The sequence below is a fragment of the Nuphar pumila genome, chromosome 4 (genome assembly GCF_984573655.1).
Source record: "Nuphar pumila chromosome 4, dmNupPumi1.hap1.1, whole genome shotgun sequence".
Classification (NCBI taxonomy): Eukaryota; Viridiplantae; Streptophyta; class Magnoliopsida; order Nymphaeales; family Nymphaeaceae; genus Nuphar; species Nuphar pumila.
This window is the reverse complement of record NC_143252.1, coordinates 139,804,032-139,820,694: the sequence shown is the minus strand read 5'-3', so window position 1 is coordinate 139,820,694 and position 16,663 is coordinate 139,804,032. Positions and strand designations below refer to the sequence as shown.

Here is a 16,663-nt window from a genome sequence, read left to right as displayed (position 1 = left end):
AACTGTGAGGACCCCAGATCTCTGGGAAGGTTTCCGCAACTCTTTAGAAAAAAAAATTTCCGCATTTTTAAAAGGGTCTGGATGTCGTTACAATTTCTGTACTGGGGAGGGTGTTGGAGGTGCCAACACCCTTCCTATTGCTGTTGTTTGGGTAAAACATTGCTCCCAAACACAGCTGTGCATCACGGATTCCACAACCCAGATTCAATGCATAGCTCCCAAACACACCCTAAATGGTGATAGATGATCCACCAAATCATGGTGAAACCATGACACAGCTGCTACACCGAATGGAACGGGAACCATCAACACTTACAGAAACCAGATTCTTATTAATCGAACATTGCCTCCACCCAAATAATGTAGTATGACTTGTAACATCAGCTCAATCCTTGCACTGTATTCTGAACTTGAATGATACATTCAGGTACGAAAGAACAGATTACGGATGACCAGGATAAGATCACTCCCCTCTTAAAACTCTGATTCAATTGATAGGGTGATATCGATCAGAAACACGTTTTGGTGGCAGCTTCCGTAGGATGAAAAGAACTATAGCAGATGGAAGGATCTCCACCAACTGCCAAAAAAGCATTAACAAGGTGAAAACAAAAAGTGATGAAGATGCACAATTGTAGATGAAGATTTGCTAGTGTGCATGCCAGAGAGAGAGAGAGAGAGCAGCTACCATATAATAGACAAAATTGAGGATGGGATGGTTAAGCACATCAATTTCAGCATTTTTATCAAATGCAGAAAGTGCAACCTGCAAAGCAGAACATGGTTGTTAACCCATATGCTGTGGAGCATCTTATGCAGACTTTATAGACCCACAATAACTTAAAAAAGGCTTACCACAAAGCATCTTATCAAAAAACATGTGCAGCATATGCTCGTCACGAAACCAACCTGCATTTAACAATTTGGACAAGTTGGACATATGAAAACAAGAGAAAAGATGAAACAGTAAAAGAGCTAAATTTAAGCTTGTGGAAAATATATATAGTTCACTGTTCATGGTGAAGATAACATAATCCATATCCTTCCAATGGTTAGTAATCAAGTCAATTCTGATCACAATCAAGTATATAACCGATGAACAATCATCCTATCATCAAAATCATAACCACTGCAGTTGTACGGAATATAAGAATATTCTACATGATAATATATCAAGAGAAAGCTGGGGAGAAAATCCTGCAGTTAGATCCAAGAGCTGATGATACAGCTTTTATCTTTCATTTTATCTGGCATCCATGTGATCCACCACCAGCCAGCCAAAACCATTGACGACCATCAGTCAACTCATCATCATGCCCAAAGTGCACGTGTACACACACACACACACACACACACAGGGGGTGCCAGGAGCAGAAGTGTGGGAACAGAGGCTGAGAATAAATTCCAAACTGAATACTGCTTGTTTACAAAGCACTGACATTATCATCATATGCAGTGAATATGAGATATATAAAGTCCTTCCATTCCTTTAAAAGTGAAATGATTCAAGATATTCATTGGAGCAGGATCTTCAATCAAAACCTCATTCAGCTTCTTGCGACGCCCTTTAGATTCAATCGGAAAACGCCTCAGCATGATGAACAACCTAGATACCAAATTATTACATTGTAAATAATACGTGAAGACAGAACCTTGCATACTAACATATGGAGGCAACTAAGAATTTTGTTCATGGTAGTACCTTCCACCATATATCATGAATCCCACAGCAGCAAAGAAAGAAACAACTGTGATATATTATTCCATATCAGTTACAAAATCACTTAAACAGAACTACGGTGTTCCTCCCAAGGAGTACACGTTACATGTTCTCAAGGCAGAAAATTTGAATTGTAGGAACACGCCAACTTTACAAACTAACAGATTGAAGTTATAGTGATGACCTGCAAAGAATAGTTTTGTCATCTCCATAGCAAAAGCTTGCTGACTTAGTTGCACATATATCCATATTGAAACCTGCAAAAGAGACAACAAAGAAATAGCTTGCAAAAGCATTACAATAATAGACAAACAAAAGTAACCCTTCACATTTATGTCTAACCTGCATGGCATACATAAGTCCATTGATAATTAAATAAGCTGGTCTAAGACCATCTATTGGAAAGCCCCTTGCCTGAAATATTCAAACTGATGGCATCAGAGTTTTCAATTCATCATATGTAAAAAGGGGCCATTACAAATAGTGGTGAGTAATACCTGGTAATATATCTCTGCCCAAAATAGTACAAGTAATGTATATGTTGAGAAAAAAAGAAGAGCTGGAATATCTAGAAGAGCCATCTCAAGAACCTGCATGCCATAAATATTTTTTTTTAGAAGGAACAGAACTAAGTTCAGAGGAACCAAAAAAAAAAGAGAACAATCTCATGCATTTACTGATGCAATGCAATATGAATATTCAAAACCAGTCATGCTCAAATGTAATCTCATGCATCTACTGAAGCAATGCAATACGAACATTCAAAACCAGACATGCTCAAATATAATCTCATGCATCTACTGAGGCAATGCACATAAACATTCAAAATTAGTCATGCCCAACTGTGCATCCATTGTGTGCATGGGAGACACCCAATCTGACTTCCATGCATCAATGGCATACCCCGTTATGCTATGTCACATGGGTACGGGTATGGATGTGGGTACAGGTACGGAGGGTACAACACGACAATTTCAAAAAATGTGGGTAAGGAGACATTACTATATATATAAGAGATGGAAAGAGTTTGGGTTTGGATCCATATATGATCCAGACCCAAACTCTTTCCTCTCTTATAAGATATAGGAAAGAGTTTGGGTCTAGATCCACATACGATCCAGAATCCAGATTCAAACTCTTTCCTCTCTCCATAAAAGAGAGGAAAGAGTTTGGATCTGAATCCACATAGGATCCAGATCCAAACTCCATAAAAGGGGAAGGTGCCTTCCCCCCCCTCTCTCTCTCTCTCTCTGTGTGTGTGTGTGTGTGTGTGTGTGTGTGCATGCCCTTTCCCCCCCCCCCTCTCTCTCTCGTATTGTTGCAAGAAGAAGAAGAGGAAGAGCGCCCTAAGAGGTACTCTCTCTCTCTCTCTGGCAGATTGGAAGAAGGAGGTTGAAGAGGGTTTTCTCTCCCTCTCTCTCTCTCTCTCTTCCTCTTCCTCTTTTGTCTTCTTCTTCCTTTTCCTCCTCTTCCTGTTCCTCTTTCGTCTTCCGCTTTCTTCTTCTCTCTCTTCCTCTTTCTTCTTCCCTCTCTTCCTCTTTCATCTTCTTTTTCCTTCTCCTCTTCTTTCTTTTTTTTCTTCCTCTTCTTCCTTTCCTTCTCCTCCTCTTTCTTTTCTTCTTCAACTTTTCTTCTTCTTCTTCTTCTTCTTCCCTGCACCAACATCATTTTTTTTTGGTTTGGGTCAAGATTGGACCCAACTAGATCCGGACCAGCATGTACCTGTGCTGCGGCCGGTAAAGGGACCTGTGTCAAGCCGTGTCGACACGGGTACGGCTGCCTGATTGCCGTGTCTATGTGACATAGCCGTTATGACAGCATATAGTTATACAGAGCATCAATCTTCCAGTAGATTGGGATTCATTTTACATAAAGTACCAGCACATGGCCACACATCATAAACTTCTGATGAACTGCAATCTAATCCACAGGAAACCTTGCAGAAGAAGAGTGAACATCCAATGAACTAAGACAGAAATAGCCACTATAGCCTCTATTTTTAATTGCAGAGTCAGAAAACAATGTCCTCAGTTTTTCCCTTCCATAATCTACCAAAACAGACCAATGCACCTTTCCACTATCTTGTTTGTTATTCACGTAATTGGCTGTCTACACTTCGTTTTCTAGCAACAGAAAAGAAGGTTCTAGAGGGCACAGCATCTAACTTAGTACTAATATTGCTCTTAGCTAACTAAGTTATATTGTACAGGACATACATATTTCATATTTATAAATACATTATATACATTATGAATAATTGTTTTATTATTCATGCCTACCAACCTTTTTATTATAGTAACTTTCCATAGTCTTCAGTTTCATGTACTTAAGGTCTGCATGAATGAGCTTGCAGGGTATGCCTGCTACAAAACACTGATAAAGGGAACAAATTCAGCAAACCCCAGATTAATCCACCCAAACCCTGCACACACGACACCTCCAGCTTATGGCTGTTTAACAGAATATAGCCAACATTTGCATTATTACATTCAACTGCCTACTTTTTTCTAAAGGCTTCTAAATATCTGACTGAGGTATAAACTGACATTTTTGTCCTTTTTTTATAAAACAACTCATCTTGTGGTCTTCTTAAACAATTCAACAATGATGCATTTTAATCACTTTGTTTGACTACAAAGTCAACTGAGTGATTTTAGGACCAAGTGTGTATTGGATACATAAATTACAAAAGCAGGCTGCTAAATGTAACCCAAACATTAGACAGCTTTCTGTAACTAGCTCATAAGTTAGGTGGTATTTTGTAAATTACTCTTGAAATAGAATAGAATATATTTTTCAACACTAGCTCAGCATCTATATAAAGAAACTTACTTTCATATATACCTGGAGAGCCTTACCTTTGGTTTAAGTAGAAACACCCTTCTATGCAGTCCAAAAAGAATAGCACGCACTGCTCAAAACAAAATAGCACCATATAAAAATCAGAATAAATGAAAATAAGTTGGGAAGTGCAAAAAATATATTCTGAATTCTGCTTACTTCCATTCACAACGAAATTCATTAGGTGAAAAACTTTTTGTGTTGTCCACCCATACTCTGGAACCCTCATTTGAATGCGAAAGAGTTGTACCTGAGGAATGGAGCAGAGTACAAGCTTGATAAGCAGATTGCATGATAACAGCAATTCCAGGCAGAAAGTCTGCAAGATTATAAAACAGATCCTGCAAAAGTATTTCAACTACACTGCATTGTTTAAACATTGTTAAAAGACTAAGGTCACAATGCTATCAAGTTCATAAAGGCATACAAGTAAACAGTAAACAAATAAGGAATGGATGGCCATACATATCTTCACACATTCGAGCTAATTCAAGAGTCAAGACTGATTGCCAGACTACCTTACTTTTTTTCCAGAAGAGATTGGCAGGCTAACAAACTAATAAATGGTTTAATCAAATACTACCGTGTACTAATGTACACTAAACAAGTAGATCACTGACTTATTAGCATCCATGTTCCATTGAGGGTCGATGTTGACTGTTTTTGTGTTTGCCATAGGCCATGACTGTTGTCCAATGTTTCTGGTTTCATTCATATCTTCCTAATGAAGATTAAAAAGGAAAACATCTACTTCACCTTAGAAATAAAATGCAGTTGCCCAACTCCATATTAAAACATTTTCTTCACCTTAAAAATAAAATGTAGTTATCAAAGTCCATACAACAACTACGCCTTCATCCCAAAACAATTGGGGTCGGCGATATGAACCAAAAAAGAAAATCATTTTGGGTCTTCCACATGAATCCTTCTCCTCCAATCATTTCTAACCAATGCCATGTCCTCGGTGAGGTTCAAAGCATTCATATCCTTTCCTATCACCTCCATCCATGTCTTCCTAGGCCTACCCCGACCTCTTTTAACTAATATATTTTCCCATTTCTCCATCCTTCTAACTGGTGCATCATTAGGCCTTCGCCGAATATGTCCAAACCACCGTAAACGATTCTCTCTCATCTTATTTTCAATGGGTGCAACGCCTACCTTCTTACGTATCTCCTTGTTCCGAATCTTATCTTTTATTGTATTTCCACACATTCATCTCAGCATACGCATCTCAGCTACACTCATTTTTTGAATATGATGTCTCTTGGCAGCCCAACATTCCGTACCATATAGTAGAGCGGGCCTAATAGTTGTCCTATAAAACTTTCCCTTCAACCGCAATGGCATTTTACGATCGCACAACACTTCAGTTGCACTTTTCCATTTCATCCACCCAACCTTTATCCTATGATTTACATCTCCATCAATTTCTCTATACTTTTGAATGATAGATCCCAAATATTTGAAACAATCATCCACCGGTATTTCTTGCTCACCAAGCTTCACTACACTCCCATCACTACTTCGTTGCTTACTAAACCGACATTCCATGTATTTTGTCTTACTCTTACTCAACTTAAAACCTCTTGCTTCCAATGTCTGTCTCCATAATTCTAACTTAGCATTAACCCCAGCTCTAGACTCATCAATCAAAACAATATCATCAGCAAACAACATACACCACGTCACATTTTCTTGAATTGATCTCGTAAGCTCATCCATCACTATAGCAAATAGGAAAGGGCTTAAAGCAGATCCTTGATGTAACCCAACCGTTATAGGAAAATTGGTTGTTACCCCTCCACAAGTGCGGACATTGGTTACTACTCCTTCATACATATCTTTAATTATACTAATGTACTTAAGAGAAACACCTTTCTTCATCATTGTCCACCAGAGAACGTCCCTAGGTACTCTATCGTATGCTTTCTCCAAATCAATAAAAACCATATGCAAATCTTTGTTCCTCTCTCTATTTCTCTCAATAAGTTGTCTAAGAAGATGTATAGCTTCCATAGTTGATCTTCCAGGCATAAAACCAAATTGATTCTCCGATATCATGACAACCTTCCTCAACCTAGACTCAATCACCCTCTCCCAAAGTTTCATAGTATGACTCATGAATTTTATACCACGATAATTTGTGCAATCTTGTATATCACCTTTATTCTTATATAGAGGCACCAAAGTACTTTTCCTCCACTCATTAGGCATCTTATTTGTCCGCCAAATCTTATTAAAAAGATTTGTCCACCATTCTAAATCTTTCTCTCCCAAACATTTCCAAGCCTCGATAGGTATACCATCTGGGCCAACTGCCCTTCTTGATTTCATTTTCTTCAAAGCCTCTGCAATTTCTTTCTTTTGAATCTTGCGCATGAAGTCACGATTCATCTCATGAAAAGGAATGGACAAGTCTCCAAGATCCTGAGCATGCCTTTCATTAAATAGCTTATCAAAATAATCTTTCCATCTCTCCTTAATCTCCTCATCTTTGACTAAAACCCTTTGTGTTTCATCTTTGATACATCTAACCATACCCAGATCCTTCGATTTCCTATCTCTCATCTTTGCAAGCCTATAAATATCCTTCTCGCCCTCTTTGGTATCCAACTTATCATAAATCTCCTTATATACCTTATTCCTCGCGTTCCGAACTACAGTTATCAAAGTCCATATTCAAATAAAATCAAGGAGTGTTCAAAATTTACAGTGAGAACCCAGAAGTTTGATTATATCCTTCTCCCACATTGAAGGTTCATGATTTTAATTCATTCCTGTTTGAGCACTTTGATTGCACACTGTACATTCACATGCTTGCTCGACATGAAATACATAGATGTGTACTGCTTACTCTGACCATCATGGCCACTGACCAACTTGGGCTCAAGCTGGTGTGACCATCTGGCTCATAGAGGATTTTTTCTCCCCTTGAATGTGATTGAATGCTCAGGTGATTGGATGTTCGTATCCTAGCTATCTAACTGGCAAGGCAAAGTGGAACAGCCAGAAAGATCATTTTTATCAATAATGGGCATTGGCAACTAAAAGAGACCAGCTTTTGTCTTATTTCACCATTCTTTTCTATTTAAAGCAAAACTATCAATCACTCCACATTTATTTGTCACTGCTAAAGGGGTTACATCATTATCATCATCATGATCATCCCCTGCCCCATCCAAATGTTCCAGCTTTGTGAGTCGCATTCCTCCATTCATTCCTATGTGCTGTCAAACAAGATTGTTTCTCATTAATTCAGGCCACTTCTAACTACCTCTCTCCTGATCTTTACTGGCACTCAATCTCCCAAAACAAACAAAAAATTCACTAACTTTTTAATAATTTTACATTGATTGCAAAAATGAAATTGCACACCTAGTTGAGCTTCATAAGTAAAAAAATCTCTAGAGAAAGTTTGTATCTCAAAGAAAGAAGCACATTTTCTGTGAAGACCACCCACCTTGTGATACAAAGCCATAATGGAACCCTTCACCCTCTCAAAACACTTTCACGTAAGTATTACACATGCTTGCATAGATATTCATTTTGTTCCAGAATCGTATCCTTTCTATATAGTATTCTTAATGAAAAAACTCTCATAGAAATGTTGTTTATCTTCATCTTATTCACACTCCAGCAAAAATCTCCTTTGACAAACATTACCCAAGGATGACGAGTTCCTATGAGACATACATGTCTTATATAGGTTAAATCATACACAAAAGCAGGGCTGCACGTAGCAACTATTGCAAATTAAGTCCATGCAAAAGCTTTTTTGTAAATTCAGGTCATAGTTTTAAGAAATAGTCAAATCTGTCTGAGATCTTAATCTACAGTAAATTGATTGAAAAGATACTATTTTTAGCTTTTTAAACATATTTCCAACTTTGGTAACATGGAAATAAATACAGACACAAACACATATATGACACACAATTGTAAATTATATATAATGAGGACTGCCCAACCAAAGGAAGGTCCAAATTCTACAACCAATGATGATTGGATGGTTTTCCTTGTCAAACAAGGGATGCAACTAGATTCTACACACTTTTGGGGAATCCATGGGGCCCAAATTTGTTGTAGAATATAGGAAAATAGTTTACCACATCTCAAAATGGCAAAAGGGGGTTATTCCATAAGGACTCCTTTTTCGTCCTTGATCGGAGGAAATTTGTAGAAATATGCTGAACATAAATTTGAGTAAATATCTATCCCACACACTCAATTGGTGTGCCCTACACCAATTAGAATGAGGTTCCTCACCATTCTTGATAGAAAAGTCAAAGCAAACCTATCAAAGCTTTCACTAATTTTCTTATAAAATGCTTATGGTGCATTTGATTACCTTAGATGCCATGTTTACCCATGCACTTTAAAGCAAATGTGTCAGAGCTTTCACTTATTATCTTGTAAATTCTGCAAGCCACATTTGATTACCTCAGATGTCATGTTATGCGTTAAGCAAAATAAGATCAGATTCTTCAGATCTCAAATACATTTTCTGGGACAGAATTAGGGATTTTTGTCCCACCTACCAACATCAGAACTTTTTCTTTTGATATTTACAAGGAAAAACTGCCCCCAGGATCAGGACCTAATTGCGCTGGCGCTGTTTGTCATACATACGATCACTGTCCTGGCAGCGTAAAACTCTGTGGGCTTACCCCTTGCCACAAGGGAGTCGCCACGCTTCGGCTTGTGCAAGGGATGATATGCCCATGGAATTTGAATCTAGACCGCCTGCCTAGCGGGCTAGGTCCCATCCCACTACGCCAAACCCCTTTGGGGCACCAGCACCAGAACTTGAAACCATGGTTTAGAGTTCAAGGGTTCCAACTTCCAACTAGTGTTCCCTACTCTAGTGTAAATCAAATACCAGATTTCAATCCTAAAAAATCAAAGGTAGTAGAATGTTGGGTTTCCAAGTATGGCTGCTCAGTGTAGGCCATAAAACTCATAATGTTTGAGCAAGAGGATTCCAATTAATGTTCTCCTACACTAACGTGCACCAAGATCTAGGTTTCAAAGATCCCAGGATTAGGGATCCTAAGATGTCAAACCATAATGACTTAGGACCCATAGTAACTAAATGACCCCCTTAATTATGTCTTGGAAGTTTTAAAGGTAATAGCCAATTGCAAAGTTACCAAAAGCTTCTTAGATAGGTGGCAAGCGTGCTTCCCAAAAACTCATTTTAAAAGTGTGATACTCTCCGCTTCCAAAACCTAATGAGAATCAATTTTTTATGCTTCTCCTATGTTTCTCATACTCTTTGTCCATGCTTCTTACATGCTTCTCTCACATTTTTTGTTATGTTTTTTCATGTGAGCTTCTCACTTCCTTCTCATGTGCTTTCTCTAAATTGGTAACCATCATTTTGAGATTTTAATAAAATTTTAATTCTTACACTAAAAATCATGAAATTTAAAAAAAAATTGTTTTTATTTGTTTCCCATTTTATTCCTATTTTGTTTCCCACTTGATTTCCGTATCGCTTCCTTTTCGATTCATGTTTCTCTTTCAAATTGATCCCTTGCTTCTTGCTTCCTAGAAATTTTAAAATGCTTTGCTTCTTGCTTCCTATAAATTTTTAAATGTCTTGTTTGTCACTTATGCTTCCCGCATCGTTTCTCACTTATGCTTCTTAGTATGGCAACCTTGGCCAATTTGTATTACTAGAACAGAAGAATGTCAGCTTTATCAAGCAATTGCCTATTTAATCTTGTAAGGTTGGCAGTCAATGATGTTGTTTTTACAAAGAGAGCAAAATCTCTATATAGCTTAAATCGGTAGCTTTAACAAGGAATTGTCTCCATGTCCTAATTCTATTACACTAAATTACCCAAAGCTACTATTTTAAGTGCATATTTCCTTAAAGGAATTCATAAAGTAAGAAATAGTTGGTAACCTGTACTTGTTGAAATAATTTAAAAATAGTATTAACTTTCAGAAAACGCATTGGACATCTTTCACTACAGTAATACTAGTCATCAATATAACAAATCCCATTCATCATTGGATCTAGTCTTTGTAAGATATCCATCTATATCATGGATATCAACTTTTATGCATTTCCCTATTCATATTCCTTGTGAATTTTTCTGATCTGTATTTTCCAAGGCATGGTGAGTTATTGGCTTTTGTCTGACAAATACGTGGCCATTTTATTGATGTGTATAAACTCAGCTAGTTCTTATCTTGATAGAACTAACAACTATGTCTACAACAAACCTCAGTATCCAGGTCTCTCCTATATCAATTCTTTACCTTGAGAGGTGCACAATCTAAGTTGAAGTTAATGAATGCCAAATTGCTAAGCCATTGACTTGAGTCCTCCCTCCCCTCCTCTGAAGAAATTGTGCTGTGTTCTGTTGCTGAGATCAGAAACACACTTGAGAAATCCAAACACTTGGAGGGCAGAATGCATGATGTGAGCAAAAAATAAATATTCCTCCAAGATCATATCCTAGTTGCATGAGATCAACACAAAATCATCACGTTATTTGAAAATTAGAAGCTTAGATATTGCAATCTCACAGATAGTGGATTTCATGCATGCCATCAGATCTGGATTTACCTTTACTAACTCATGAATTCTGAAAAATGAAGGGATCAGAAACACAATTTCGAACTCAATAAATTAGAACCCGCAAATCAGAATGGGAACAAACTTCTAAAGAAGGCTGTTACTCCAGAAAACGGAATCATAATAATTTTGGGTGGATCCTATGAGTTCATTGAACCAGGCACCGAATGCCACTGATGCAATGCCTAAAGGAAAGCCTTGGTGACAGCAATATTCAGAACTCTGAAGAATTACAACCAGAGGGACCTCATCAAACACTTGTGCTCGAGTCCAGCAATACAGGACTTCGTCGTAAAACCCCAACCAAAAAACGCACCACTGCAACTCACACAACCAACAAAAGCCTCCACAATTCACGACAACAAACACCTCCAAGATTTTTTCAAGTTCCGAGATAAAATCCATAAAAATAGTACTACTCGGCACCAAAATCGTCCTCATTCAGAGGCCGTTGCTTCACCAAATTCTAAAACAAACAATACAACTCCGGAATCGTACTCGGTTTCCTCAAATCTCTTCAAGAAACTGCATAAAGCATCATGTTACAAACCCATGCAAGGAAATTGTCCAAGAAACAGCAGAAAAAACCCAAACTTAAACCACAGGGAAGCTCAACACGAACGGGCAAGCCTCGGCATTGTTCATCCAAAACAAAGTAACAGAAAAACTCCCAAAAAACAAATGAATGAGATACAATTTTGCGATACATAAACAAGAAACAAGAGAGAGAGAGAGAGAGAGGGAAGGGAAACTAAAGCCGCGAGGTGGCGGCAACGCCGCGAAAGAGAGAGGGAAAAAGGTTTTCGTTTTTCGTTACTAGGGCGACGAGGGAGACGAGGGCGTAGGCGACGCAGAGGGCGAAGAAGATGCCGTCCTGCCACTCCCTGGAGTTGTCGATCTCGTCCCACCAGTCGCTCCCTCCCCTGTAATAACTCCTCCCCGCGGGCACTCCGTACTCGCTCCATCGCCCCAGAACCCTCGAGAGCACCATTCTGAATCTGAAACCCTAGAAACGAAGAAGGCGAAGAAACCCTAGAAAGGGAGGAGAGGAGGGAGGAAGGGAAGGGAGGTGGGTCGCAGGAATGGTCCTCTGGGGAGAGGAGGAGGAGGAGGAGGAGGGGAGGGCGGGAAGTAAGGCGCGCTGTGACACTTGGTGACCGCGGGAACGAACTGTGCAGTCAAAGCCCTCTCGCCACGTGGCATAATGACACGTCATCATCTCACGTGGACATCCATACACTTTTTTTTCATGACTACGCTGATCGTGTCTTGGCAAGGCTGTCAACGTGTCTCGTATGTAAGGTGTACCCGACCCGAACCCGAATTGCCGAGTATAAGCGTGGAAAGTGTCGATCCGAATAATATTTGGATTGACCCGAACCATAACCAAGCAATATGTGAACTGGGTTTGGGCCATGAAATAATATTTGGATTGATCCGAACCATAACCAAGTAATATGTGGGCTGGGTTTGGGTCATGATACCTGACTCTGCTTTTTTCTGTAGATATCTGATCCAACTTGAGTATTTTATATATTTTTAATGAATATAAATCTTTAAAATTATGTGGGTCTGGGTTTGAGAATTCATTTTTATGACCCAACAAAGCCCGACTCAAACCCGACAATTTGTTATTGAGGCAGGATCATGTGCCATCACATGGCACACTTTGAAGTGTGTCGTTGCACCTGATGCCCTTCATTTTTTGACTGACAATCAAATGGAGGGCAGCTAAGTACCAGTCAAATAGAGTGTAATATGATTGTACAATTTTTTTTGCATTAAGCACCCCCATCACCTTAGGGGTGGCAAAATCTGACACGACCTGCCAACTAGCTTCTTAGCCGGGTTCGAGTTTGGCTTAAATGGGTTCGTATCATAAACGGGTTGACCCACCTAACCCATTTATTAAATGGGTCGACCCACCTAACCTGTTTATTAAACGGGTCGGGTTCATGTTAAGGGTATGCCAACCCGGCTGACCCATTTAATAAACTGGTTAGACGGGCGGGTCAACCCGAACCTGACCCGCCAACCCATTTATCCGACCCTGATCCGTCGAACCCGACCTGCCAACCCGCCCACCAACCTGTTTACCCGAACCCGACCCGCCAACCCATTTACCTGACCTGACATGTTTATTAAACGGGTTAACCGTGTCGTGTCGAGTTACCCGTTTAATAAATGAGTCGGGTTCATGTTTGCCACAGCCGACCCGTTTAATAAATGGGTCAGGTTCGTGTTGAGGTATGCTGACCCGCCAACCCACCGACCCGACCCGCCAAGCCGACCCGATTGCCACCCCTACATCACCCTTAGGAATGGCAGTGGACCGGGGGAAAGCGGGGCCCCGCCCCGTTTGGACCGGGGATGAAGGCGGGGATGAAGGTTAAAATCCATCCCCCTCTGGGGGTGGAGGCGGGGATGGACGTGCACTTTTCCCCGCCCCGCCCCGCCCCGTCCCCGCCACGATCCCCGCCCCGACCACTTTTCCCTGCAATATCCCCACCTCATCCTCGTTTGAACCGGGGCTGGAGGACATGAAACGGGGATGAAGGCGGGGGTGGAGGATAAAATCTTGAGGCGGGGTGGGGGTGGAGACCTTGTCCCCCGCCCCGCCCCGCCCCGCCCCGCCCCGCCCCGCCCCACTGCCATCCCTAATCACCCTCTATCTTGGGTCCCACACATGACAGGGCCTGTCCTCAAGATGGAGGGTGATGGGGGTGCTTAATGCACAAATATTTGTGCAATCATATTGCACCTGATCTTTTCACCCCAGGGTACTTGATCCTGGCTCTTTGTTATTTGGGTGAGTTCAGTGTATCCTGATTGGTGAAGTACCTGACCTGTTGACAGCCCGATGTTTTTCAAGTTGCCAGCTTTACATGATGTTCCGTTTGAAACGCAGGATAAAAGTAAAACCTCTTTGAGACAAAGTGGTGCCAACGAGAGGTTGTCCAATGTTTGATAAGCATATGAGTGAATTCGGTTTCGCTCATCTCTCATGTCATCCCTATTTTCATATTCTTCTTGCTGCTTCGTTGATTCAAGTTGTTTTGATCAATCCAGACTCCACAAACATCGTGAAGATCGACATTTAAATCACTGAAATCTGACTTGGGTGCAAGATTTTTTGGCGATCCAAAAATCAATGCAGAACACAAAATTTTGTGATTTAAAAAAATTACATTTTTCAGTAAAAAATAATCCAATGGTAGACTCTTAATAAATTGGCCATGTTGAAATCATTCACAGGGTCAGATATAATCAAAACAACCTGCATCATAAGATTTAAAAGGGATATGAAGATGGGGGATAACAATAGGGGATGAGTGAAAACGATTTGCATATGAGTGGGGGTATAGAATGGCAGTTTGGTTTTTGTTCATCTCGTGTCATCCCACATCTTCATGTCCCCCCTTAATCTTATTGATTCAAGTTGTTTTGATCAAATCTGGTCCTATAGATGGATTCTTCATGGTTGATTTTAGTAAGAACTGACCTTTGGATCATGGCTTTTCGATGAAAAAGTATTATTTTTTAAATCACAAAATTCTATGTTTTGTCAACCGTTAATTTTTTTAATCACCAGAAAATCATGCATACAAGTTGGATTATGGCGATTTAAATGTTGATCTTTACTAAATGAATCATGAAGATTATATTTGTGGAGTCAGATTTGATCAAAACAACCTGCATCAATGAAATCCCCATGGAAGGTTATGTTTAATCTCCAATACTCTATCTGGGCGTTTGTGCAGGCGGTTCCCAAGCAGGTTGCAGGTGACTGTAACATCATTGTCGCTTACCGCCACCCGTTCATCCAAATCCATGACGGTTGCTCAACCTCGACCAGTGTCGGGAAGTTGCATCATCGCCACCAACGGGGGCTCCCCATGGTTGGTAGGAGTTGTCAGTGCATGTCTCCATGTGGTGGGACGTTGCAGGTTCAAACCCCAACGGTACGTTGAATAGTAACTGGTAGGGGTCTGCCTAACCCTAGATTGCATTTCAAAAAAAAAAAGTTGCATCATCACCGAAGCGCCATCCTACGTGTCGTGTGAGGTCACGTGCCAGCCTCCCTTCATTATGGACGCTCCATCTCCATCGCCATGCTATTCTTGGTGCATATATATGGGTGTAAAAATTGCAATGTATCACTTCATATGATGCATAGTTGTAGGATTTAAATTTTGTTGAAGAACTTGTAGATATGTAATTGTTGTTTGGTGTAGTAAAATTGAATATAGAACCATGCATCACAACCTGGATGCCAATATTATTTTAAGTTATAACATTTTCTTACAACTTTGCAGTGAAGGTTTATCATGATATCTCATGTTAATCAAACTGAAATCTCGACATCCATTTGTAGTAGAGCAAGTTACATATTTTTAATCAACCAATATTTTATATAAGATTGAAGTATAAGAAATTAAAAACCCCTTAATTATGTGTTGAATATCGAGGTGATTGTATTTTGATTGAAGCGACTCTTTTTTACCAGGTTTTAAGTACATTGTTTAGGGCCGTTATCAAAACTTTCTTCTTCCATATGTTTTGTTACATTGCTTCAGTCTTATACTTGTGTTCTCTATTTGAAGGCTAAAAATTACATATATAGATGAATGCAAAACGAGATAACTATTTATGGTCTTGGGGATGCCATTTCATAAGGGTGGTAGTGCAACAACAATTGCAAGAAAGAAGAAAAGAAAAAGCAACTCATTTTGGTTCACAAATCTCTAGGAAAGAAGCAATGGGACATGAGATTGTGAAGGGAACTGAACAAGGTTGATAATGGCATATGAGCTACATCTTCTTTTCTTTTGCATCTTCATGAACTATAGAAGAGTGCTTCCTATGTATTGTCAAGTTTCATGTATTCTTTGTTGGAACCTTAGTGAATGCTGGTTTGGTTTGTATAGATGCTCCTAGACAATAGATTTTGACCTTCTTTAATTTCATATGATTTCTTGGCTAATTTTATCAATGTTTCTGATTTCTTGGCTAATTTGTATGTCTGGAATCATTTATGCTTTTTTTATGTATTTTATTTTTTATAATTTTTATTTTTAGTTTTAGGTGCCGGATTCTACGAATCTGGATAGTTCTAATGCACTATAGGATTGTTTTGCGGCACTAGAGGGTGTGTGGGGTACTCAGGATAGTTTTTTTTTGGATTTAAAAAAACCAATATCGTGAAGGGTTTTTGAAGCAAAAACATCATTTGGATCGATCTTGGATCTTATCCAAGATCCAAATCAACCCAAACCCTAATTGGCACTACTTTGGGTTGGATGCATATAGCCCTTTTTTGAATCAGTTTGACCGTAGGAGGTCAAAAGGGGTTGTTGGAGAAGCAATGATAGCCATTTTTGAAAAGAACCCATGCATTGAGCAAGTGAGCGGCGACTTGGGGAAGTCCACCTCCCTTTGTGCATGATTCAAGCAAGTGGGGGGCAGAATTATGACACTTTTTTGAAGGCTTAAGAGCCTCATGATGGTCG

The 16,663-nt window shown here is 39.6% G+C and overlaps 1 protein-coding gene across 1 annotated transcript; it reads right to left on the bottom strand.

Annotated features, from left to right (window-relative positions):
• Positions 1 to 487: 487 nt before the first annotated feature.
• LOC149841312 (tobamovirus multiplication protein 1-like) lies at positions 488 to 12,144 on the bottom strand. Its single transcript, XM_090005241.1, has 11 exons — positions 11,971 to 12,144; positions 4,721 to 4,811; positions 4,579 to 4,631; positions 2,218 to 2,310; positions 2,063 to 2,134; positions 1,905 to 1,977; positions 1,703 to 1,748; positions 1,543 to 1,606; positions 856 to 909; positions 689 to 766; positions 488 to 580 (listed from the first exon to the last, which is right to left on the bottom strand). Exons 1-11 carry the CDS (start codon positions 12,142 to 12,144, stop codon positions 488 to 490), a joined length of 891 nt encoding a protein of 296 aa, XP_089861367.1.
• Positions 12,145 to 16,663: the final 4,519 nt, after the last annotated feature.

Bases quoted from the DNA above. Each gene is read 5' to 3' on its own strand.
- LOC149841312 (XM_090005241.1), bottom strand. From the start codon at position 12,144: ATGGTGCTCTCGAGGGTTCTGGGGCGATGGAGCGAGTACGGAGTGCCC. The intron at 1,978-2,062 runs GTTAGACATAAA...TCTCTTTTGCAG, and splicing joins GACTTATGTATGCCATGCAG to GTTTCAATATGGATATATGT. The intron at 910-1,542 runs GTTTTGATTGAA...TGTTAAATGCAG, and splicing joins GTCGCAAGAAGCTGAATGAG to GTTGGTTTCGTGACGAGCAT.